This window comes from Topomyia yanbarensis, chromosome 2 (genome assembly GCF_030247195.1).
Source record: "Topomyia yanbarensis strain Yona2022 chromosome 2, ASM3024719v1, whole genome shotgun sequence".
Taxonomy (NCBI): domain Eukaryota; kingdom Metazoa; phylum Arthropoda; class Insecta; order Diptera; family Culicidae; genus Topomyia; species Topomyia yanbarensis.
The window spans coordinates 231,141,265-231,166,739 of NC_080671.1; the positions used below are offsets into that span (position 1 = coordinate 231,141,265).

A 25,475-nucleotide genomic window follows, 5' to 3' on the forward strand; every position below is an offset into this window, starting at 1 on the left:
GGCTCAAAATTTCGACTTTAACGTGCTATAAAAATATTTAAAATGCAGCCATCTGTAGCACGGAAGTCATACTTTCTTGGTCAAAACAATTTCAATTAAGGGAACATGGGGAGACTTGACCAGAATTCTATTATTGGCTATGATGAGTTCTATTAGGTTCTTAAAAAAATTTCAAAAATATGTTTATACTAGTTTTGGTCCGTTAAGGTAATTCTAAAAGTTTGGAATAAAAAATTCTTTCCTTATAGAAAAGATTCCGTATTTAAAAAATTTGCGTTAAATAATGCAATTTCTTATCAAACTTTGTATGGACATATCTACTCGGCTAATAATTACTTCTAAAGTACTCATACATTATTTTATACTTAATGAACTAGTTAAATGATTTTACATAAATCGGAACATTGAAATAGTTATTACTAAAATTTGCACGAGATTGAATGCACTAACCAATGTTGGGGAGACTTGACCAAGATTTTATGGGAAGACGTGACCAAGTGGCAATAGGCCGATGAAAGATAAAATTTATCTGATATTTGCTATGCTGTCGTACCTACTGTTAGTGTTAATCACCTCACAAAACAATCCCACATCAAACATCAGTCTATATCTTGTTGTACTAGAAAACAAAATTAGTAGTAATATGGCTGATTTCGTGACGTGTTAATATGCAATGTAAGCAGTACAGTTAATCCTTAAAAGGAAATGCATTAAACACAGTCGAAATTTATGAAATGTAACCCTTTTTATATTTTTTACTGCTACTTAATGGCCTCGACAATATGGAAAAAAGGATTACAGTATTATTTATGGCATTATATTTTGTTCTGATTTTTCAAAATTCTCTTGGTCAAGTCTCCCAGGCATTGGTCAGGTCTCCCCGCATTGGGGAGACTTGACAAAAAAAACGATCTAAAACTTTTTTAACTTTTGAAAAAGTTAAAAAAAATGAAAAACGCGAATAATACCTTTTTACATTAGGTATATCTCAATGACTTTGGAAGGATTGAAAACTTTTTTAGAGAATTATGTAGGTTTAGCTATAAACCTGGTCAAGTTTCCCCATGTTCCCCTACATGTGGTGCAGAATGATAAACTGCAAATAAGAGATTCCTTCTCAAAAGGCAAACTTGATGTTTTGCAGTGTATGTACACTTTACCTCGTCGTCTACTACCCTACTCCCCCCAATACGAACATCTATCTTCACTTCCCGGTATGCATTATGATGTCCTGAAGGAAAAGTTGTCTCAAAGAAAATCATTGTGTTCTATATGTCGATCTCTCCCTATGTCGATGGTCCCTTCAATATCGACATAGAGAGAGTTAACTGTAGTGCCCACCCTGCTTGCGAAATGCAAGATAATAAATGAAAGGTGGAACTATTTTTACGGTTTTAAAATTTGAAGAACGAAATAGAAAAATTGCCGATGTCGCATACGACGACTTCGCATGAAATAATGATTGCAATTGACAAATTTGAAGAATGCAGAGTAACGACTGTATTTCAATGACCTATTATAATTTTTTTTTTATTATTCATTTCGTTTATTTGATAGGCACAAATGCGTTAGCTTGGCGGTGCCAAATTCTTTTGTTTTTACATTTTGGATATTTTAAAACTAGGAGGTTACAATGTTGAAATATGTTTTTATGAAAGAGAAAAATTTTACAGCTATCTTAAGACTAGAAATAAGATTCTATATACAAGAGAGGGGGCAAAAAAAATTTTTTGTGAAAAATTTTAAAACAAGGAATTCAATAGTAATAGTTTTTAGGAAATATTTACAGTTATCCTAAATCTAACAATATAGTTTGGAACACAAAAGGGGGAACAAATATTTATGAAAAATTTCACCGGTGTTTTTAAACTAGGGATACAATTCTATTTACAAGATGGGGGACAATAGTTTTAACAAAGAGGTAAAATTACAAATGTCTTAAAACTAGGAATACGGAATACAAATTTGATTTTTTATCGGAGACTTATGCTTGATCAAGATATTCAGAGAGGGGATTATTTCCAAAATCGGTGTAGGAGCAGTTGTATCAAGGACAGGGAAGAGAATGCGTAGATGGTGACCGGGAAAGAAGAACAAAACTTGCAACTTTCGGACAAACGGGAGATCAGCGAAACCAATTAGCGCTTCAGTCTAGTAGGTCGGATTGGCGGATGGTATTCTTCGGACCCGCGAGGAATCCTTCATCGGACCTCGAGTCGCTCTCGGTTCAGTTTCCGTAGTGGTAAGGGCGACGGCGGTTACAGAGTGGCAGTCTGGAGCTGATCGGTTCCACACGGCAGGAGGAAACTTCTAAAAACGAGAAATAAAAAGAGAGGGGCTAAATTGGGATATTTATCGTTTTTATGAAAGTATAAATAAGGGACATATAGAGGAAATCACGATTTGCCAGCATATCTCGAACTGGGACATTGGGTGGTCTACCTCGGGCCCGGAGGGAATCCTTTAACTGAGACCTGGCGTCCAAATACCCGGCGCATACCCAGACAACGTGCTCGATGTCGTGATAGCCCTCGTCACAAGCGCACAGACTACTCTCCGCAAGCCCAATACGCCGCAAATGCGCATCTAAGGTGTAGTGGTTGGACATAAGTCGGGACATTACACGAATAAAATCCCGACCACTTCCATCCCCCTGAACCAAGGCTTCGTTGATACCTTTGGGATAATGGAATGTAGCCATCGTCCAAGTTCACCATTGCTCCACGAGGTTTGCCAACTGTTGAGTGTCCTCTGACGACAAATACTAAAAAATTCGTTGAAGCAGATTGGTCTTTCGTATATGTTACCATTTAATGCGCCCACCTTTGCTAATGAGTCGGCCTTTTCATTTCCCGGGATAGAGCAATGACAGGGGACCCAAACAAAGGTAATCTGGTAAGATTTTTCAGATAACGTACACAAGGACTCCCGTATCTTCCCCAGGAAATATGGGAATTGCTTTTTGGGCTTCATCGAACGAAGAGCCTCGATAGAGCTGAGGCTGTCCGAAATGATGAAGTAGTGATCTGTGGGCAGAGTGTCGATGATCCCAAGGGTGTACTGAATTGCAGCTAACTCTGCGACGTAAACTTGAGCTTGAATGAAGCGGTGATAGAATTGTTGAAGATACCGAAGCCAGTGGACCCATCGAGATTTAATCCATCAGTGTAGAACATTTTGTCACAGTCGACTTCTCGGAATTTATTATAAAATATATTGGGGATCACCTGCGGGCGCATATGGTCTCTTCCTTCATGGATGTGTCGAAGAATACAGTAGAATCAGAAGTATCTAGGAAACGAACACGGTTGGGAGTATACGTAGAAGGATTAATGCTCTGTGCCATGTAGTCGAAGTACAAGGCCATAAATCGGGTTTGAGAATTAAGCTCGACGAGTCTCTCGAAGTTTTCAATCACAAACGGGTTGAGAATGTCGCATCGGATGAGGAATCGATATGAGAGTTCCCAAAATCGATTTTTTAGCGGAAGAACGCCCGCCAGCACTTCGAGACTCATCGTATGGGTCGAGTGCATGCAACCCAAGGCAATGCGCAAGCAACGATACTGGATTCTCTCCAGTTTGATGAAGTGTATGTTCGCAGCGGAGCGGAAACAGAAACACCCGTACTCCATCACCGACAATATCGTTGTTTGGTACAACCTGATCAGGTCTCCTGGGTGAGCACCCCACCATGTTCCAGTTATTGTTCGGAGAAAATTGATCCTTTGTTGGCATTTCTGTTTCAGATACCTAATGTGACATCCCCAGGTACCTTTAGAGTCAAACCAGACCCCGAGATATTTAAATGTGAAAACCTGGTTGATCGTTGCACCCATTAATAGAAGCTGGAGTTACGCCGGCTCACGCTTCCTAGAAAAAACAACCAACTCAGTTTTCTCCGTGGAGAACTCAATACCCAGCTGAAGAGCCCAAGCAGACAAATTGTCCAAGGTATTTTGTAATGGTCCTTGCAAGTCGGCAGCTTTGGGCCCTGTAACAGAGACCACGCCGTCGTCTGCAAGTTGCCTTAGCGTGCATGAATTGGCAAGACAATCGTCAATGTCATTCGCGTAAAAATTGTAGAGTAGGGGATTTAGACATGAGCCCTGAGGAAGACCCATGTAGCTAAATCGCAATGTTGTTAAATCGCCATGCGAAAAGTGCATGTGCATTTTAGACAACAGGTTTAGCAAAAAGTTATTTAAAATTGGCGAAAGACCATGCTGATGCAGCTTCTCTGACAAAATGTTGAGAGAAACTGAGTCAAAAGCCCCCTTAATATCCAAGAAGACTGATGCCATCTGCTCTTTGTTAGCATAGGCCATTTGGATTTCTGTAGAAAGCAACGCAAGGCAATCGTTCGTCCCTTTGCCTTTGCTGAAGCCAAATTGTGTATCTGACAGTAAGCCATTTGCTTCAACCCAATTGACGAGGCGAAACAAGATCATTTTCTCGAACAACTTCCGAATACAGGACAGCATTGCAATCGGCCGATACGAGTTGTGGTCGGAGGCTGGTTTACCTGGTTTTTGGATGGCGATGACCTTCACTTGCCTTTATTCATAAGGGACAATGTTACCCTCAAGAAACTTGTTAAATAAATTCAACAAGCGCCTTTTTGCAGTGTCAGGCAGATTCTTCAGCAAGTTGAATTTGATTCTGTCTAACCCTGGGGCGTTATTGTTGCATGATAAGAGAGCAAGTGAGAACTCCACCATCGAAAACGGTGTTTCGTTCGCGATGTCGTGAGGAGACGCGGCGCGGTACGTTTTCTGTACCGGGACAGAGTCCAGACAGATCTTCTTGGCGAAAGCGAATATCCAACGGTTTGAATATTCCACGTTCTCGTTGGTACTATTACGGTTACGCATACGTCGAGCCGTACCCCAAAGAGTGCTCATCGCTGTTTCTCTCGTTAACCCGTCGATGAACCGGCGCCAATAACTGCGTTTTTGGCTTTCATTAGACTCTTCATTCGCCTTTCTAACGACGCATACTGTTGATAGCTAGCTGGTAACCCGTCTTCCCGGAAGGCCTTATATGCAGTGGACTTCTCCGCGTACAGCTCTGAGCACTCTTTATCCCACCACAGGGTGGGAGACCGTCCATGGGTATTCGCGCTGGGTACTGGTTTAGTCTGAGCTTGATTCGCACTGTCGAGAATCAAGCCAGCCAAAAACCTGTACTCTTCCTCCGGAGGAAGTTCTTGAGTGGATTCGATTTTAACGGATATCGCGGTCGCGTAACTCTTCCAATCAATGTTCCGTGTGAGGTCATACGAGACATTGATTGTTTCCGATAGTCTTGAACCGTTAGCAATTAAAATCACGATAGGCAAATGATCGCTACCGTGGGGATCAGGGATCACCTTCCACATGCAATCTAACTGTAGCGATGTCGAGCAAAGCGATAAATCCAACGCGCTTGCGCGTGCTAGTGGTGTATGAATCCGCGTCATTTCTCTCGTGTTTAAGATGGTCATGTTAAATTATCGCAAAGATCTTGGATTAATGTTGATCTATTATCATCATGAAGACAGCCCCATACCGTACCGTGCGAGTTAAAGTCTCCCAGAACTAGCCGCGGTGCCGGTAAGGATTTCGTGATATTACAAAGCGTTTGGTGCCCTACCGAGGATCTAGGAGGAATGTAGGTGGAAGCAATGCAAAGGTCTTTGCCTTTGATTAGAACTTGTCAAGCGACAATTTCAATGCCTGGTGTCGAAGGGAGGTTAATTCGGTTGAAAGAATAGCACTTTTTGATCCCCAAAAGTACTGCTCCATAAGGGTTTTCTCGATCCAGACGAATTATATTAAAGTCGTGGAAGTTGAGATTTATATAGGAAGTTAACCAAGTTTCACATAATGCGAAAGCATCAAATTTTAAACTATTTAGTAAAAATTTAAAGGAATCGATTTTCGGGAGGATGCTTCTGCTGTTCCACTGTAGAACAGTGATCGAATCGGTGACCTCGTTCGATGACTTAGCCATCGAAGGATACAATCGCTGCAAGGAGGGGCCATTTAGCAGTCAACTGATTCAAAAATGTTTGCACTATAGGGAGAAAACGTATTAGAATGCTTTTAAGAGGATCAGTAACATTGAAAGCTGTGAAAATTAAGTCCACTATGTCAAAAAATCTCATTAGTCCGCTACTGCACTGAGTGTCTGTTTGAAAAAAGGGGACACTTGGGGTTTTTGGTGTCCCTGGAAGTGGTGGGTACTCCTTGTTAGAATTAATATTTCCAAGTCCTGGAGCAAATTGCTTCGGCTTTAGTGCATCACTTCCGTTGGATTTATTGATTGTAGTTGGCGCACTCTGAGTGGACGACACCTTGGCACCCTTACGAGGCAATGTAGGGGAGGCTAGATTTCTCCTCTTCCTGGATTCCCCTGGGTTAACCAATGATGTTCCCTCTTGTGGGTCGTCAGATTCTTGCTCAACGCCAGCCAAAAGAGCAAAGGAATTTTCGGAAGGGACAGATGGCGAAGCATTCTTTAGCATTTCTGCGTAAGAGTGCCTCGAGCGATCCTTAAGGGAGCGCTTAATTTTATCCCCGCGCTGCTTGTACGCCGGGCATGACTTGAGAGCATGCGGAGGGCCCCCTCAGTAAATACACTTCTCAGTTTCTCCACCGCAAGCGTCATCCTCATGCTCTCCCTCGCATTTGCCGCTCCGTTTTTTATTGCCACAATAAGTGGCTGTGTGGCCCAGTTGCTTGCAATTGCTGCAGTTCATCACCCGCGGTACAAGCAGGCGAACAGGTAGGCGAACCTTATCCAGGAGGACATAGTTGGGAAGAGCAGATCCGGAGAAAGTCACCCGAATCGAGTCTGACGAAGAATAAGTTGTCTTATCATCTTCAGTTTTTGCGGAATACAATTGCTTGCATTCCAGAATCTTCACCTTTTGAAGTGAAGGGTCCTTACAGCAGCCAACCCCGTACTTCAACAGGTCTTCGCACTTTAGACCCGGTTCGGCGACGACCCCATCGATCTCCACAACCCTACAAGGCACATACACTTTGAATTGCTCGGTAAAATGCTCGCTGCGAGCAATCTGGTTTGCCTGGTCGAGGTCATTTACTATAACGCGTATCTTATTAGCTCGAACACGTGTTATCTGACCTACGGACGGGTAGTTAGCAGTCAGCTCCCGTGATATTTCTAGAATATTGGTCGATTTCGTGTTGGGCCGGAAATACACCACCCAGGGTCCATTTGAACTGGCTGGGTATGTTTTAATACGGGCAGGACTGGGGGAATCAGGGAAGGGAGTAATTTGGGGTTTATCCGGTAAATCCATGGGAATATCATTCCCATCCAATGTTACTTCGCCCTCGGCCATTTAGGCACGAGGATAACACGTGGTGTAAACGAGAGATGAAACTTATATTAAGGGGAAAGGGAAGAAGTAGAGACCGATCGGGGAAAGGGAAATGAAAGTAAAAAAAAATACTTAGCTTATATAGCGGCGATTCCGGCTATTCTGGTATTCACTTCACCAGCCTGGGCACCGGCGAACGAAGACTGCCTCAAACAATGGTTGACCTTCAAACACAATATTTATTCTTATTCACTTTATGCACGGCACCAGAAAACGAACTGCTTCGATCGAGAGTTCGGAGGGTTATGATAATTATTTATTGTTTTATATTTGGGAAATTAAGCAACGGTAAAACCGTTTTTGTTTTGTTTGAGGAAATTAATTATTGTTGTCGTTTCATTGTTTTTTGTTTCAATTTAGTCTTCTTTACCGTCGCTCCCGCAGATACCAGGTACCCTAACAGGAGGCGTTATTAATGGCATTACTGCGCAGAAATATCACTTTTAATTATCGTGTAAGGACACCTTTCAAGGTAGACACATCCCAGTTAAGCTCAGCCGGAAATGAATCGGAATCCTGGCGGGTTCCAGTTCGTATTCCTGCTACAGTGACACATCCGATTCTAGCCAGAGTTCCAGTTCAATTCCGGCTGAACTTTGCTAGGATTACTTCATTTTACAGGCTGGCGTTTACTTTTACTTCTTGTATGCAGGGTTGCCACTATTTCTCAAAGAAAATCTGGCAGTTCAATTAAAAATATCTGGCAAAATCTGGCACTTGACAGCGACCTCATAGTCATCGAAATTTGGCATATATTTTAGTTTTCGTAGAATGTGCATCAATCGATTTTTGTAAAATTTGGGACATTTTTACCCAAATTTCCAAAATGTGTATGTACCCGCTTCCAGGACTTAAAAATCTGGCAGAATGAGAGATTTGTCTTTTTGTCTGGAAGCTGCCAAAACCTCTGGCTGTGCCAGATAAATGTGGCATAATAACATCCCTGCCTGTAACCCTATTATTCTTTTGTTAAGATTCAGTGTAATTTTCGAAATTAAATGAAACTGCGCTGAGCACCAAAAATACATTTCCTAACTATAAGACACGTGACTCTGTGTAAAAAATTCGACGGTAAGCTCAAGACTAAAATATCACGATAACACGACGAGAATTTACGAAAATCGTTGCACAATCGTTCAATTCTTGACTTTTTTAGTCAATAAAGTTAATATAAATCAATGTATCATCAAGTTATGAACTAGAATCATAAAAATATTAAACATATTCAGGTACAGCACCAACTAAATATTTGAGTATAATGGAATCTTTTTCGCGTGAACTAGTTTTGTAAAAACACAAAAATTATTTTCAATACGAGGTTTATTTATCATTGATTGAATCATGACCTATTTTGAATTTTTTTTCTTGAAGAATAGTTGGGCAGAGTGATCTTGACTTTTAGCGACGTTGGTGCACTGATGTGGCGATGCAGAGGGTAAGATTTCTGGTCGCATAAATTATTAATCGTGTCATCTAGCCCCACTCAGGAAAGATTTTCAGTGGCAGTTGCATCAGGCCGGTATCACAGACAAAGAGGACGTAACACGAGATGAATTTTCATCACTCGTAGGTAAAACGGTCGATTTAAATTACAAAAAAGCGCCATATCAGCGAGCGTGGCGTTAGTGAAAAGATTTTGACACAGAGCTAAATGCGTTACTTAGTTTCTGCACCCATCCGAAAACGTTACCGTCTTTTTAATCTCATGCAAACCAAAACAAAATGGGCTGAAAATGTGAAACTCATTCTTGTCGAAGTAAGCAAGGCGGGAGTTGTTCACAACCATTTCTTAAGTTACAACACGATGCCGATCTGTGAGTAAGCACATAATAGGATGTTAGTAAATTAATTGATTCGGTGTATCGAATCTGAATAGATGTATGCAATGGATTAGAATTTGAAGATCCCCGGAACTGCTGTAGAAATTGGTGGTGTGCAGGTGCAACGAAAACTAGAGATACGCTCAGACCATTTTCAATCAGACTTGTTTAGTGATCAGCTTCAACCCAACAGGAGCTAAAACATCAAGTCGTGGAATTATTATGAATGATAGTAACTGTATATTTAGGTTTCGTCAGGGTGCAGACCTGAATGATTCCAGCACATCGAGCATACTTTGCATTCAAGATATAAGCAAATCTTACATTGAAAGAAAATGTTGTGCCATGGAATCGAATACGCCTATCATCGCGGCGATTTTGTACTTACAAGAAATAAAAGTAAACGCCAGCCTGTAAAATGAAGTAATCCCAGCAAAGTTCAGCCGGAATTGAATTGGAAATCTGGCTTGTTCCAGTTCGTACACGGGATCCAGTGGCACAACCGATTCTAACTAGAATCGGATGTGCCACTGTAGCAGGAATACGAACTGGAACCAGCCAGGATTCCGGTTTATTTCCGGCTGAGCTTAACTGGGATGTGCCTACCTTGAAAGGTGTCCTTACACGATAATTAAAAGTGATATTTCTGCGCAGTAATGCCATTAATAACGCCTACTGTTAGGGTACCTGGTATCTGCGGGAGCGACGGTAAAGAAGACTAAATTGAAACCAAAAAACAATGAAACGACAACAAGAATTAATTTCCTCAAACAAAACAAAAACTGTTTTACCGTTGCTTAATTTCCCAAATATAGAACAATAAATAATTATTATGGGTCATTGAAATACAGTCGTTACTCTGCATTCTTCAAATTTGTCAATTGCAATCATTATTTCATGCGAAGTCGTCGTATGCGACATCGACAATTTTTCTATTTCGCTCTTCAAATATACAACTGTAAAAATAGTTCCACCTTTCATTTATTAGCTTGCATTTCGCAAGCAGGGTGGGCACTATTAGAGCATCAGTTAAAAAAATTTGATGCGGTTGCGAGAATTACATTTTGTGCAATGTGTTCAACAGATGTCGCTAGTACATTGTGGGCGATGATTTTTTTTTAATTTTCTTCAAGCTGTAACGTCTGATTTTATGTGCCTCATACAATAGAACCCGAAAATTTGGGAAAGGAATTGTACTACCAAGATTTTTTTTAGTTACATAGGTGTCAATATTTGTTACGCCGACACACGCCGGCGCGCCGCCGCCGATAGGGTCCAACGGCGTGATGGCGCCAACGCCGCCGGCCAAATATGTCGCTTACGTCGCCGCCGATTAAAAATGCATCGGCGCACACCTCTAATTGCATAACCTTTCTATATGAGAAATTTGGCATCAAAAATATAAATTTGATTTTGAAAATTTTTCATTTCAGCTTATATGTGAATTTGCTGAGTGATTGCACTCTTCAACTCGTAACTCTGGAATCGGAAGTCCAATCAATAAAAAAAATCAATAGCAGCCGATGGGAAGGTTGTACCTTTCATTTGAGACTAACTTTACGCAAATCGGTCCAGCCATTTTTGAGAAACAGAGGTCACATTTTCCACATACACACACATATATACACACACAGACATTTTCCAATCTCCACTAACTGAGTCGATTGGCATATGACACTCGGCCCTCCGGGTCGGGATTAGATTGACGAATTTTAGAGTGAATGAGAAAGGCAAAAACATTTTTAGCAAATGTTGAAAGTTATGCATTTTTCGGTGAGCAGTTCTATATTTCATAGACATTCAATCAATTTTAACTTCGCTTTCTATTAAATAAAGACCCTTAGTACAGTTCATCTCTACAAAAGCGAGCTCAATTTTTAAAAGAAATCTGAAGATGGTGACAACAGAACTCTGAAATTTTCTATTGGAATGTTTTCAGGCAGGAATTTGATATTGATGCTATTAGACAACTGTGAAATCAAGACCAATAGATCAGTTACATATCAGGACCCCATTCCGACAATTTATCAAAAGTCCTCATGATGTTTACAACAACAGGTTATCAATGTACGGATCAGATAATTGTTATTGTAATATTGAATTAAATCAGTCAGCATCAATAAATTTTCAACTTCAATCCAATATTGTATGGTGTTAAACCCCAAAACCTTCTCTTGGCTACGCCGTTGCTTGAAGTTATTTATTTCGCTTTTCATTTTCCGAGATATGTTTCAGATCGATCCGATGGTTATAAGTTAGAAGAATTGCAATCAGAAGGTTCGCACAAATTAACATTCTTGCACTGATAAGTTATCAAGTTCCTTCCAGACAACTTGGAAGTGATCGGAGATTATTTCTAGCGGTTGAAGATGGAAAAATCATTTTATCAAAATAATATTTGACGTATTTAAATGAATTATTACTATATTGAACAATAAATAGGAGACAAAGAGTAATCCACAAACAACAAGCCATATTTGAAGTCTTCAGTAAAGTTATTCGCAAAAGTAATAGCTACAAATTTTCTGAAGGCATCATTTCGACCGGATCATCATATTCAGCCAGCAGAATCTTTGACACGAAGGTAGCTTGCGCTGCATGTCCCCGGCGTGTTAAAGTATTAAGTCCTAAAAGACGACAACGGTCCTCGTACGGTGGCAGGTTTAATGGATCGTTCCACGGCAATTCACGTAGCGCATATCGTATGAATTTACGCTGGACTGCTTCGATCCTAAGGCTTGATAAGGGCACCAAACGACGTTTGCAAATTCCTACTGCGGGCGCACCAATGAGCAATAAATAGCCTTGAAACATAGAGGATCCCGAAATTCGTTGGATATTTTGAAAATAAATCCCAGCAATCGATTGGCTTTGTCGATGGTCGCTGAGACGTGATTAGTATACGTTAGCTTTTCATCAAGAATGACTCGTAGATCCTTCACGTGGTCAACGCGTTGTAACTGAGTTCCTGCGATGTTATAGTTGAAGGTAAGCATATTTCTCGTTCGATAATAGCTGATGACAAAACATTTTGCAACGCTAAGAACCATCATGTTTCTTACACACCGCCTATAAAAAATGCCAGAAAGATGCTGTAGCTCACGGCAATCGGCTTCATTCCGCATCGTTCACGAACAGTGAAAAAAGTAGTGGACCTAGCGTACTACCTTGAGGAACTCCGGAAGTGTTCAAAAAGGATTCTGAAACAATATCGCCAATTTAAACAACGACTTCACGGTGCACAAGGTAGGATCGAAGCCAATGGCAGAATCTAGTAGAACACCCTAGCTTATCAAGCTTTTTTATCAGTATCTCATGATTAACTTTATCAAAAGCTGCCTTTAGATCAGTGTAAATAGTATCCACCTGCAATTTCTTAGACATTTGTTCCATGCAAAATGACGTGAAGCAGACGAGATTCGTCTCGACTGAACGTGCTGGGAAAAATCCGTGCTGAAATGTACTGATGTAGTGTCGACAAGCAGAAAATAACGCTTCGTTGATAATTGGTTCAAACACTTTAGATTCGACTCCTAGCGAAGTGATTTCGCGATAGTTCGCTATGTTGCGTTTGTCACCCTTCTTGAATACCGGGAACATTACTGAGCGTTTCCAATCCTCAGGAAACGTTTGCTGCTGAAGCGATAGGTTAAAAGTATATGCAAGTGGTGTTACAAGTAAGTCCGAACATTTTTTCAATACAGTTGAAGGTATAGCACTCAGGCCGGGTGCATAAGATGACTTTGTTTTTCCGAATTGCAGATATAACCATTTGTTCAGAGACAGTAATCACATCCAAATCAACAGCACAAGCAGGAACGTCACGAAAGGCATTTTTGAGTTCGATTGCGGTTGGCGAGTCAGTTGAAAAAACACTCGAGAAGAATCTGGCAAACAGCGTACATTTCGCCACAGTTGTCGTAGCTTCTTCACCGTCGTAAAACATCCTTGATGGAAGTCCAGTTTCTTTTCGCTTCGTGTTGACAAATGACCAAAAGCCCTTTGGGTTTCGGCGTAGATTATTCTGGATGCGGTTTACATAGCGTTTGTACAGAAGCTTGTTGTAACAACGATACTCATTACTGGCTAAAAGGAACATGCGCTTAGAAAAAGAACTCCGTCGATTTGTGTACGCACGCAGGGTTTTTGCTCGAGTACGTTTTAGCTTTCGAAGAGTGCTGTTTGACCAGGGCGGCTTGCTAGGAGGTTGACATTTAGGCACTGAGGTCTCAACACAGTTCAGTAGTAGTCGCTTGTAGAGGGCAACTGCAGCATTAACACTCACTTGGTCATGCAGTACACTCCAATCAATTTGCGACAGAGAACTGCGCAGCTTTACAAAATCAGTTTTGCGAAAGTTGAGACGGTCGACAGAAAGAGTTTCTACGTACTGAGCTGAGTGAATAGTGCCAATTGAGATTTCAAGCGCGGGATGAAAATTATCAAGTGGAGCAATCACGCTGGATGCTTCATTGACGGAACATACAGGTATAATAGTTTCACTAACAAAGACGAGATCTAGAAAGCGTGACTGGTGGTTAGGAATCATGCTTACTTGACTTAGTCCGTTGAAAGCAAATCCGTCCAGTAGCAAACGACTGGCGATGTTGGTTGTCGAAGCAATCGGGTCTGGGTAAGCGTATCCGTGTCGTGACGGCACCCAAATGAGCCCTGGCTGATTGAAATCACCAAGGACAATCATCACGCCATCCACGCCAGCTTGTGAAGAAGCGTTATTCACAGCATCCGTGTGAAGTTGCATGATATTGCAGTCGAGGCAAATGCGGTGGAAACAGCAATCAAAACTCCTCCTACACGTCCGCGAATACTGTTGCCACTATTTCGGTCCGCACGGTATACGGTGTAAGCATCGCCGAAAAGCTGCACTGATGTTATCCGCGCATCAAGCCATGTTTAGGTGATTATTAGTGATTTTTGCTTTGAGCGGATCATCTTCACGCTTGCGATTAGGAGTGTTTGGAACGGGATTATATGCAGCAATCCTTGTCCAAGGTGTATTTATCGTTGGAGATATCGGTTATGTGTCGACTTTAACCGAGAGAGCTTTAACGACATCTTTTAAATCAGCTATGTCATCCTTCAATGATTTCAGAGAATTGTCGTCGGACATTGTATTGTCGCAATAACGCGAAGCCATTCTAAGGAAATTATCGTTACAAATCAAATCAGAGCATTCGTTACACATCCAGAATAAATTCCGTGAGTGGATCTTGACACATATCATGTGAAACGAATTTCCGCAATACCCACAACAGTTGATTCGCTCAGAAGCATTTATGACTTTCGAGCAGTTGGTACAAGCCATGCTTTGGAGCGAAGAAAATAACGCCTACCGGGTATGCAATAAACGCAGCAAAAATGAAGCGAGCTTGCATGCAACTATCAGCTATCCACCAGAAGATGTCGCTTTTGCCAACAAATTGAGCGTAACGTTGTGCAAAGTGATAACGTCAAGTAGAAAAAAAAGACACAAAACAATCACTTTCGCTAAAAACAACACTTGCAGCTATCAGATATGATGCTGGTTAAGTTGACGAAACTTCAATGTACTTGCACAACCGATTAACACGAAAAATAAATAATACAAAAATAAAAGCGATCACGATTGTTCAACAAGTATAAATCAAAAAGAAAACTACTAGCTTTGTTGACGACCGGGGTGTAGAAAACAGTGATAAATAAACATTAGCGTACTCTGTTACGAAAACGACTAAACACACCACAGAATTTTTTTTTACTCCTGGTGTAACTTGTGTAAGGGTCTTCAAAATTGTAGGTGAAACGTTTAGTAAAGCCCAGCATACTATTTGCTTTATTTATTATTGTATTAAAATGTTCAACAAATGTGAGCTTGGAGTCTAAGATTACGCCTAAATCTCGCACAATTTTGCGTTTTTCTACAAGTCGGTTTCCTAAGTGTATGTCTATGGGAATGTAGAATCTCGATGTACATGGTTCCGGATTTCGTAACCTTGCTACTTCCGGTTAGTTGATCACCGCGCTTTTTGACTCCCACGTTTAGTTATCACGAAGGTTCGATCTTAACTAACTTCCTGGAGCTCACACACTCCTCTCTCTATTTCATGTCGCTGACTCTCTATCTCTCTTTCTCAAAGCCCGTTTGTTATACAGGGGTGGATTTTAGGTTCGCAGGAAGTTGCTTCAGGGGTAGAATCATTTATCAAATACTAACAATTGAATATCTTTAATTTATTTTTATAATTCAAACTCTCAACACTACATCCCTTTTCTGGTGTGAGAAAAAAAGGAAAAAAAAGTTCAGTACTATGTCGTGAACATCAGTTCTTACTTATACTAATATACATTTATCCTGTTTTCACCTGCTTCGTACAAATTTAACTAATTCAATATTGCAACAACAAAAAATACTATTATTTAATAACTTCTCACAACTTTTGAAAATGGATATTTTGCATTCTTAAAATGACTAATGTAGTTATACCGTGTAACCAAATGTCAACGTCTTTACAGAACTCTTATTAATTGACTCTGACGAGGAATTAATGTTTAGTCGGGTACAGGGATACCAGGTATATTTTCAAATGTCTTCACATTTCATGGAAAAATGTCTTCATTTGTCTTCACCGACCAGGATTCTGAATCGGTTTTAGATTTAGAGCCGGAATTCTGCCAGAAATCAGTCAGACAACCGAAACAAATTTGTCTTCAAAATGAAAACATGTTTTCACATCTGGCATCGCTGGTCGGGTACGAGAAGGAATGGCAGATTTAACAAACAAACAAAAGCAGATTCAAGATATCTACGTAGGGTGTTTGCAATTGCATAATTGGATTGACAGCGCCGCTCTCAAAATTCAAAGGTGCTTTTAAATTCAGACCATTTTCTTTAAATTAATTTCCTTTTTTGGATTTGGAGTTTCTCTGCCCCCTTTCTCCTTTGTCGATTCTTCGGTCTTAAAATCCAACTCTTATACCTTCTGAATATGACAACCTTGTCTGTTATCGTCTTGAAAGTTTACATGTTTATGCTATTCACTATTTGGCATCTCTTACAATAACTGCTATTCTCACAAGCGTCAGTGGTTCAAATAAAATAAAAAGTTGGGGTAAGTACTATTTCAAATAATATTTATTAATTCTTTTGTCTCTTTTTTAGGTTCTCGTCTATGAATTTAATCTTGCTGGAATCTTCTTCGCACGTTTAGGTCGAGGATTTGGAGAGTTTTCCAGTGTACTGTGATCTCGACTCATTTTCTTTGAACCAAGTGCTGGTTCAGGAGATTCTGGGAGGAATGTCTTCGATGGTTGTTGAGAAAAGTATTCAGTTTGTTTCGGAGATTTAGAAGGCGGCCATTTCTTTAGATGAGCTAGAGGACGACGATATGTTACTCCTTCTTCGTTGGAAACAGTGACGTCATTCCCAGTTCTATTCAGTACTTTGAACTTCTGAAGCTTGAAGTTCGCCTCTAACTTTCCCGAATCATAGTTCTTCAACATAACCTCGTCACCTACCGCTATTTCGGATTCTTTTGCATTTCTTCGGTTGTCGGAATAGATTTTTCCTTTCATTTTCTTGATTGCGTCATTGTCTCGTGTTTCTTCGTCACGGACCCAATACGGTTCAGTTCGTAGTGACGGTAGCAGATCCTTAATTGGTCTTCCAGTTAACAATTCTAGGGGCGCCTTTCCGGTTACTGAATGTGGTGTTGTATTGTACATATATTCGTAATTTGTCACGGCTTTCCGCCAATTTTCGTTAATGGCTTTAGCAATTCTCAAAGCCCGTAAAACGCCTTGATTGTGCCGCTCAACGAGGCCGTTCATTTGCGGCCAATATGGGATAGTCTTGATAAATCTAATATTTTTAGAAATGCAGTAGTATGAAAAGGCCTCAGAAGAAAATGGAGGCCCACTATCACTTCTTATCGTCTCCGGATATGTTTGCTCTAAAAACACGCTTTCCAAAGCGTCGATAGTCTTCTGTGCCGTAGTACCTTTCATTTCGATAACTTCTGTGAATCGACTATAATAATTGATAATGACCAAGAACGTAGCGCACTCTTTAGCAGAAAAAAAATCGATAGCTATTTCTTGCCACGCTCGTTCTGGCATTGACTTTCGTTGCATGGGTTCTGGAGCTGCCATTCCACTTACTGCTGCACAACCAGCGCATTGCTGTATGAATTCTCCAACGTTGCGATCCATACATGGCCACCAAACTTTCTCTCGAAGATTTCGACGCATAGCTATGATACCTGGGTGACCTCGGTGGGCAATTTCTAATGCTCTCTGGCGTAATTTCTGTGGAAGGATGATTCTGTCTTCTCTGACGACTATCTCTTTGATAACTCCCAACTCTTTTGCAAACGCTTGGTACCGAAATAGCTCTTGTGGCCAATCTTGAGTTTGTATTGCTTTAATGACTGCCAACATAGTTTCATCGATAGCCGTTTCAGTTTTTATCTCGTGAAGCGTGATAGCATTGGGTACTTCGCCAATGGAACACAAGTAGTGCTCTGTAGTTTCATCGAATGGCACTTCTGAACCAGTACACAAACGAGAGCAAACATCCGAGATATTGGTACACCCAGGGATGTGCTGAACTGAAAAATCGTAGGGTTGCAAACGTAAGGCCCAGCCTTCAGCTCTGGAGCATTCTCGTTTCCCGTGTTGATGTTTCCCTCCATATATGTACTCCAGCGTCTTATGATCTGTGAATATGGTGAATTGTGTTCCGAACAAGTACGGGTAAAATTTTTCGACAGCCCATACGACTGCCAATGCCTCTCGTTGGGTTTGCGGGTAAACTCTTTCTGCTTTCGTCAAACCCTTCGACGCAAAACTTATGATGCGTGCTATATTTGAGTTATCTTTTTGCGTCAAAACCGCTCCAAGGCCCACCGGTGATGCATCAACAAATAATTCAGTTTTGTCTGTGGGACTGAAGAACCCAAATCTTCGGACATTCTTCGTTATCTCATCACGCAAATTATCGAACGCTGTTTGTTGAGCTTCTCCAAAGCTAGCTACGTCTCCCCTGATGAATTGACGCAATGGCTCGGTCCTTGTTGAAAGATCTGGTATGAAATGCCCGATGAAATTTACTAGTCCAAGGAAAATTCGAACCTCCTCTTTTGTCTCTGGACGTCTGAAGTTTTTTATTGCGTCAATCTTTTCTTCCGACGGACTAATACCGGCGGCACTTACCTCGTATCCTAATATCTCGAGTTTCTTTACCCCAAATACACATTTCTCCTTATTGAGCATCGCGTTATTATCGTCGAGCACTGCGAGGACTTCACGTAATCGAGCGTCATGTTCTTCTTGATTTCTTCCGGAAACAACTACGTCATCAATGTAAACGATTATTCCTTCGATTCCTGCAAGCATTTCCATCATGACCCGCTGAAAGATCTCAGGGGCACAATTGATGCCAAACATCAATCTTTTAAATCGCATGAGTCCCCTGCTTGTCATGAACGTGGTAATTCCACGGGAGTCTGGATGGAGCTCGACATGATGAAATGCAGATGTTATATCGAGCTTAGAGAAGTACGTTGATCCTCGGAGCTTATTTAACAATGTGTCTATCATGGGAAGTGGGTAATGCTCCCGCTTGATAGCTTGGTTGGGGTATTTCATATTGATACATAAGCGAATATCATTCCTTCCTTTTGGAACTACCACCATGGGTGATATCTATTCAGGTGAACCTATAGCTGGTTCAATAACATCACTGTTCAACATCTCAAGAATTTTTTGGTCTACTCTTTCCTCCATAGCCACTGGAATGCGCAAGTAAGCGACTTTCCTTTGCGGTACATTTGGATCGATCGACAGCTTAACTTGCACATTCGGAAATTTCGGAAAAGCGTCGCTTTTCACTTCAATATTAGACACATCGAGACCAACTTTCAAAACCTTTAGATCCTCCGCCGTTCTCTTGCATAGCAGTGACTTTTTTGCTCTCTGGACAACGAAAAATTCAGCGTAGCTTCTGGGTTTGCACTCGTTAATGGAAACCCATGCTTCAAAGATCATGAGAACCTTCAATGGTTCCTGACATGCGTATGCAGTGAATTGCCGATCACAATCATATCGTTGCTTATATATTTTTGCTCCACTTTTTATAAGTTTTTGCCAATCTTGTTCCGTGATAGTATTTATGGCCGCGCCAGAGTCGATTAAGAAGACCACGGGAAATTGATCGATTTTACACGTAATCATTCCGTCGTTCCTCTCGTGCACCTGGATTCAGTAGAAAAGGGTCCAGAAAACGAAATTTCTATAAGTTTTTTTTTAATTTTATTGTAAGGAAAGCTAATATCATCGAGATTCTACGAACCCTGAAATTCCTCAAAACAAATTTAAAAGAATCGAATTCATTTTATATTAATATGATTAATAAAACCGAAAATTAATAAAATAAGAGGTAACTATTGTACCTTCGATGTTGTTGGTGATTGACGACGAGCAGATGCCTCATCGATCTCCGGGCGGGTGCGGTAACGATCTTCCTCCCGTAGTGAATTAGCTTCGCCGAATTTACGCCAGCTTGGTCTAGTGCTTCTCATATCGACATTCTTGTTCATTCTTCTTGCTCTGCACTTTCTTGCATAATGTCCCATACGTCCACATTCGTTGCACCGGGCGGTACGAGCGGAACATTCACGCGAGTCCTTTTGGTGCTTCCACGATCCACAGTTATCGCACTCCCGTTCATTGCGCTTGCTTTGGTCCCAACGTCTCGCATTGAATCTGGAACTTGATGGTGAGGCTTTCTTCCTCCAGTCTTGTTTGATAGCGGCAATCCCTCCAGCGCCTTCATTGTCCTTAAATTGGCGTACCTTCTATTTTTGTTTTCATAATATTTCCCTGTTAATCGCGTAGTTAGTCAGATCATCCAGACACATTGAATCCTCGAGTCCCTTGTCTCTGACTCGTTCGTCGCGGGCACCCATTGCCACTTGATGCAAAATTTCGATTTCCTCACGGGCTTGAAAATCACATCGTGTTGCTTGTGTACGTAGCTTCAGGATGAAGTGGCTGAATGATTCGTCAGCTGATTGCTTCAAGGAGCGGAATACTTCTAATTCAATGCGCTCGTTTCTCTTTCCGATGAAGAAATGACTTAGTCGTTTTATCGCGTTGTCGTACTCTGGTGTCTCAGGTGGCAATAATGGAACTTTTACTGGATCAGGGAAAACTTCGTCGGGTACCGGGCGTAAGTTGTAGTAAATGCGCTGGAGTCCCCGACCACCTCGTGTCAAGAGAAGTATGAGTTTGTCATGTTGAGAATAAATTTTTCGGAGTTCCAGAATTAGTTCGAACGCTCTGAACTATTCTTCCCATTCACGTCGCATGTCGGAAGGCCCTACCGAATCGTTGAACGGCTCTAGTGGCCAGTCCTTGTCTGGGTTCATCTGTAACATCAAATAAAACTTCATGTTATGGAATTTTCTTTCAACATTAATAAAGCAATTCCAAAATCACTAAAAGGCATAAAAGAACTCAACCTTAACACGAATAAGATATCGCAATATTCAACCTAGTAATCCATATTCTCTAGATTTTTCCTTCTTCGCATTCATCGAATTCTCGAAATCTTCCATTTACAATCAATTAACAATGTTACGTTATTTTGTGTACCTCAATTCATAGTCAAATACTATGGTGACCCTCGTCTTGGTTTGTCTTTCCTTTTTATGAAACGGCAAAGCGCAACGGCCATCAATTATTTTAGTTTTTTCACGACCTTCACGGTCTTGTATTACACGAAGATCTATTTACTTGCGCTTCGGTCGTCAACCGGTCTCGCATCCCTTTTTGTCTCTTAAATGATATGGACTTCAACCTATCGCACTAATATCCTCCACACAAACATGTACATACGCTACGGTCATCAACCGGCCTCGCATTGTCCTCACTTATACATTTTGGGCGCTGCGGTCTTCAACCGGTCTCGCCTTCTTATTCTAATTTGTGTTTCGAAGCGCTTCAGTGTTCAACTGGTCTCGCTCTCATGCAGATAAAATACAGCGCAGTGGCTCTCAAATTATTGTGTATTATTGTTTCGATTTTCACATACACGCTTCGGTCTTCAACCGGACTCGCATTCTTCTTATGTGTTAGTGAGCGTTACGGTCTCCAATTGGACTCGCATTCCCCATTACAATATCGCCATTTTTTTACAAGCACTATGGTCACAAACTTTCACCTCACAAATATTAAGAAGTATATAAATGCTGCACTTTGAACACTATTTTATAATTGTAAGCTTATAGGGCCCCTTACACGCGCAATAAAAGTATCATTACTATGTAATGACATTACTGCTCAGTAATGACATTACTAGCGCCTCGTGCAAGGGGCGCTTATGAGTACACCACATTATCTCGGATCCAAAAAGCAACTACCGCCATTTTGTGAGGGTGAAGAAAAAAACTTCCGCTGATTTTATTGCGTTTTAAATGGCAACGGGAGAAGAAAAAAAACCAATTTCGTCACCTAACTTACCTTTATGGATCCTACCAACTGTGCCAATTTGTAGAATCTCGATGTACACGGCTCCGGATTTCGTAACCTTGCTACTTCCGGTTAGTTGATCACCGCGCTTCTTGACTCCCACGTCTAGCTATCACGAAGGTTCGATCTTAACTAACTTCCTGGAGCTCACACACTCCTCCCTCTATTTCATGTCGCTGACTCTCTATCTCTCTTTCTCAAAGCCCGTTTGTTATACAGGGGTGGATTTTAGGTTCGCAGGAAGTTGCTTCAGGGGTAGAATCATTTATCAAATACTAACAATTGAATATCTTTAATTTATTTTTATAATTCAAACTCTCAACACTACAGGGAACATTTGAAATTTTTCTGCTGAAGGTTATTGAGTAGCATTTCTTTACATTAAGTTGGAGTAGGGTGACCATATGTCCTGGTTTCCCAGGACATGTCCTGGTTTTGCATTGACTGTCCTGGTATCCTTGGAAGTCGAGGGAAATGCTTAATTTGGCCTGGTTTTTCTCCTGTAAGCCTAATATATTTCTATCTATTCAGTCTTCGACTTTCACTATGCTCCAGATCGCAGTAACGACCGACCGCAACCATAACTGCAACCTATACTCATCCTCAATCGGAATGCGACAAACAAAACTTAATATAGTCGAATCACCCAATTGTACCTTTCGATGTTTTTTTAATCTCCCAAAAGTGCCTCGTCAATATCGATGATACAATGGTTACCAGCGCTTCTTCTCGGCTTAAATCGTCATTCAATCTGGGACCCGAAGAATTCCCTTTGGTACCTCTGAAAAGACACATCGACATTTTGGTGCTTCTGCTTCTACTTGAGTTCTCTTGCTAGTGGCTTTTTTCGTCTTATTGGAAATCCATTTCATTAAAAAGAAAAATAGCACCTAATCAGTCGCTCTGCTTGTCAACAGTGCAGTGAATCAAACGAACGTTTCTAACAAAAAATTTGCTGTCTATATGTACCGTGCCAGTACTATAAATAAGCAAAGCAATCGAATAATAAATTTCGTCCAAAGGCAGTGTGAACAATAAAGCATCGTTACTTTCATCGATGCTATATCGATCATTCATTTCAAGATGTTTAAAACTCAACAGCAAATTTGCAAATGCAGTTTAGACTAACGGAAGTCGTCGTTATACAAGCTCACCACACTCGTTACTGATAACATTTAAAACTTTGGCTATAACGGAAAGCTACGCAATGTTAGACAACATGCAACACGTCGTTGAGAATGATAATGTTAGGACCAAGATACCCGTTAATAATGACAATGATAAGATTGATATGCGTCTGCACAATCTACACCTGGGTATTATTAATAAATTTATTACAACCATCATGTCGGAATACGCAACGGTGGAATCCTTTAAGTTTAAAACCCGGAGAAAATTTAGGTATTTCCAACGGTGTTTGTTTCGTGAGAATGCGAGTGACTTATTCCTTCATATCTGAACTTTCAATTTAAAGCAAAATGCGTGATCAAATCTCATATCACGCTGTGCACGCATGAAGGACAGACCCCTGCATGCCCTGCGTTGTTACACAAGAAGACACACTACGAGAAACCATGTACACAAACCTCTAACGAAGCAAAATCAACTGCAAGCATACCCATCACACAGCCCTTCATCAACATCAACTAAATCACAAACCACCGGAGTTGTAGCTCAGGCACCATCGAATACTGGAACAACAGAACGTACGCACATCGTGAACGATCATTGTGATGTGCCTACTAACAAAGAACATGGATACGCGATCGTGACCCGTAGGCTCCACAAGCAACTCAAACCAGGTAATCGTGAAAGCCCATACAACATTAACAGCGAGAATAGCATGAACGATAAATCTAGAGAGAGGCAATGAAATAAATACATTTTCAACAAGAAATAAGATCTTTAGGCAAAGTAACAAATCGCGTATGCAAGATCCAATGGATATACAATAAAATTCGATTTATTTATTTTTATTTACACATTGATAATATTGAAAGTTCCACGGCGCAGGTAATGCATTGAGGAGTGTCGAATAAAATGCGTGTGAAATATCTAATGGACGATTAACATGCCTGAACAGCGACTAATCGCCGAGTATAGCATCCTACCCCAGTCAAAAAAAATGCGGACGAACAACATAGCAGGGAGTATGTAATGTCGCGCTCAAATACGTGCTGCTAAATTTCAAAATCAGTTACTTATTTCTGCTTGTATTTAACGAAACCAAAATTCAGAATCACCGCCTCTTTCATTCATTAACTTCCCAACTGACTGAAACTTCATGCAGAATGGAACGCTTGAGTGCAGAGGAAATATAAATTCGTTCACCAACCAAAGCATTTATTTGTTTTTATGTGGACAGTTTGAAGGCAGAAGCTGGCATCTTCTACATATTCGAGCGTGCGTGAACTGCATAATCTATATCTGGTGCACTTTTGCTCAATAATCCCTCTCATAGGTAGAATGAAACCTGAATGCGCTGTGTCGGGAGAACGAATGAAGAGGGAAACGAACCAAACATTTCTTTCATCGCGACGTGCATGAATTGAATTTTGTTTTCTTTCAAGTTCACGCAGGGATGTCCATTTTTTCAAGCTCGGGCTCAAACTGATATTATTTACACCAAGCTATCCGCCAGTTTTCATATAACAATCGATTAAACAAAAAAAATGGTAACAACGGTAGGTTTTGTATCTCTCAAGTCGAGAGATAATGGTTGTCAACGGAGATTGCCATGCATAGCGCAGGGAAGCTACTTGGGATCACTGATGATTCTGATTTACGTCCATGTCGTGTTTTTAGTACTGAAAACTCCTCGCCGGTACTGCACAACCATATCAGCATTAAACGTTTGCTTATGGTGGTGTAGCAAGAACTGCCACTGTGGAATTCCGATGAAAGACTTTCTGGCAGAGCTCTTCCTCCCAGACTCCCATAACTTTTTTACTGTCCAAGCTCTGCCTGCCAGACCCCAGAACTTTTTAACTGACGAAAACATGCGGAAAACGCAATGTCGATTGAAAGGTAACGGGGGGAATCAGTACCCTTTCGACTGTCCTGGTTTTTTACTCGTCTGATATGGTCACCCTAAGTTGGAGTAGACTTTTGCTACACCACGTGTGGAATATATTGATTTCGCTTGGGAATATTTCAGTGTCTTTGACATTTCTTATTTCCTTGAAAAGTTTCATGTCATCTGCATATATATGCACATTACGATGTTTGAGTATAAAGGTAATGTCATTTACGTACAAAATAAAAAGAGGGCCTAAGTGGGAACCCTGGGGTACGCCAGAGGTGACAGAAATTGGTTCCGAGAGTATATACTGAAAGCGAACTGTGTGTTAACGTTTCGTTAAATATGATTCGAGCCATTTCAATAGTTTATTTTCTATGCCATATGTTTGCAGTTTGAAGAGTAATAAAGGTATGTCAATACGGTCGAATGCTTTACTAAAGTCTGTGTAGAGTGTTTCCACATGGTTGCTATTGTCCATTGCCAGGCCCGTAGCCAGGATTTTGTTTCGGGAGGGGCTTAAAAATTATTGCATAAATGTATTTATTCTGATGACTTGAAATAATCACTGGAAACTGAACGTAATTATGAAAAGTTCTTAGTGAAAATAATTCCAAAACTAAGACAATAGACACTAAAAAACCCTAATAATACGTTGTCTGTTACTAGAAAGGCTATAGTGCATCGACGAATTAAATTTGATTATTTTTAATTTACAA

The 25,475-nt window shown here is 40.8% G+C and overlaps 2 protein-coding genes across 2 annotated transcripts in view; both read right to left on the reverse strand.

Moving 5' to 3' along the window:
- The window catches only part of LOC131682957 (cartilage oligomeric matrix protein), a 1,738,261-nt gene that overhangs the window by 1,557,250 nt on the left and 155,536 nt on the right, over positions 1–25,475 (reverse strand). The window lies entirely within an intron of this gene.
- On the reverse strand, positions 18,680–21,776 carry LOC131682958 (uncharacterized). The gene is made up of 3 exons (XM_058964793.1): positions 21,729–21,776; positions 19,658–20,635; positions 18,680–19,460 (listed from the first exon to the last, which is right to left on the reverse strand). Exons 2-3 carry the CDS (start codon positions 19,838–19,840, stop codon positions 18,912–18,914), a joined length of 732 nt encoding a protein of 243 aa, XP_058820776.1. The 5' UTR covers positions 19,841–20,635; positions 21,729–21,776; the 3' UTR covers positions 18,680–18,911.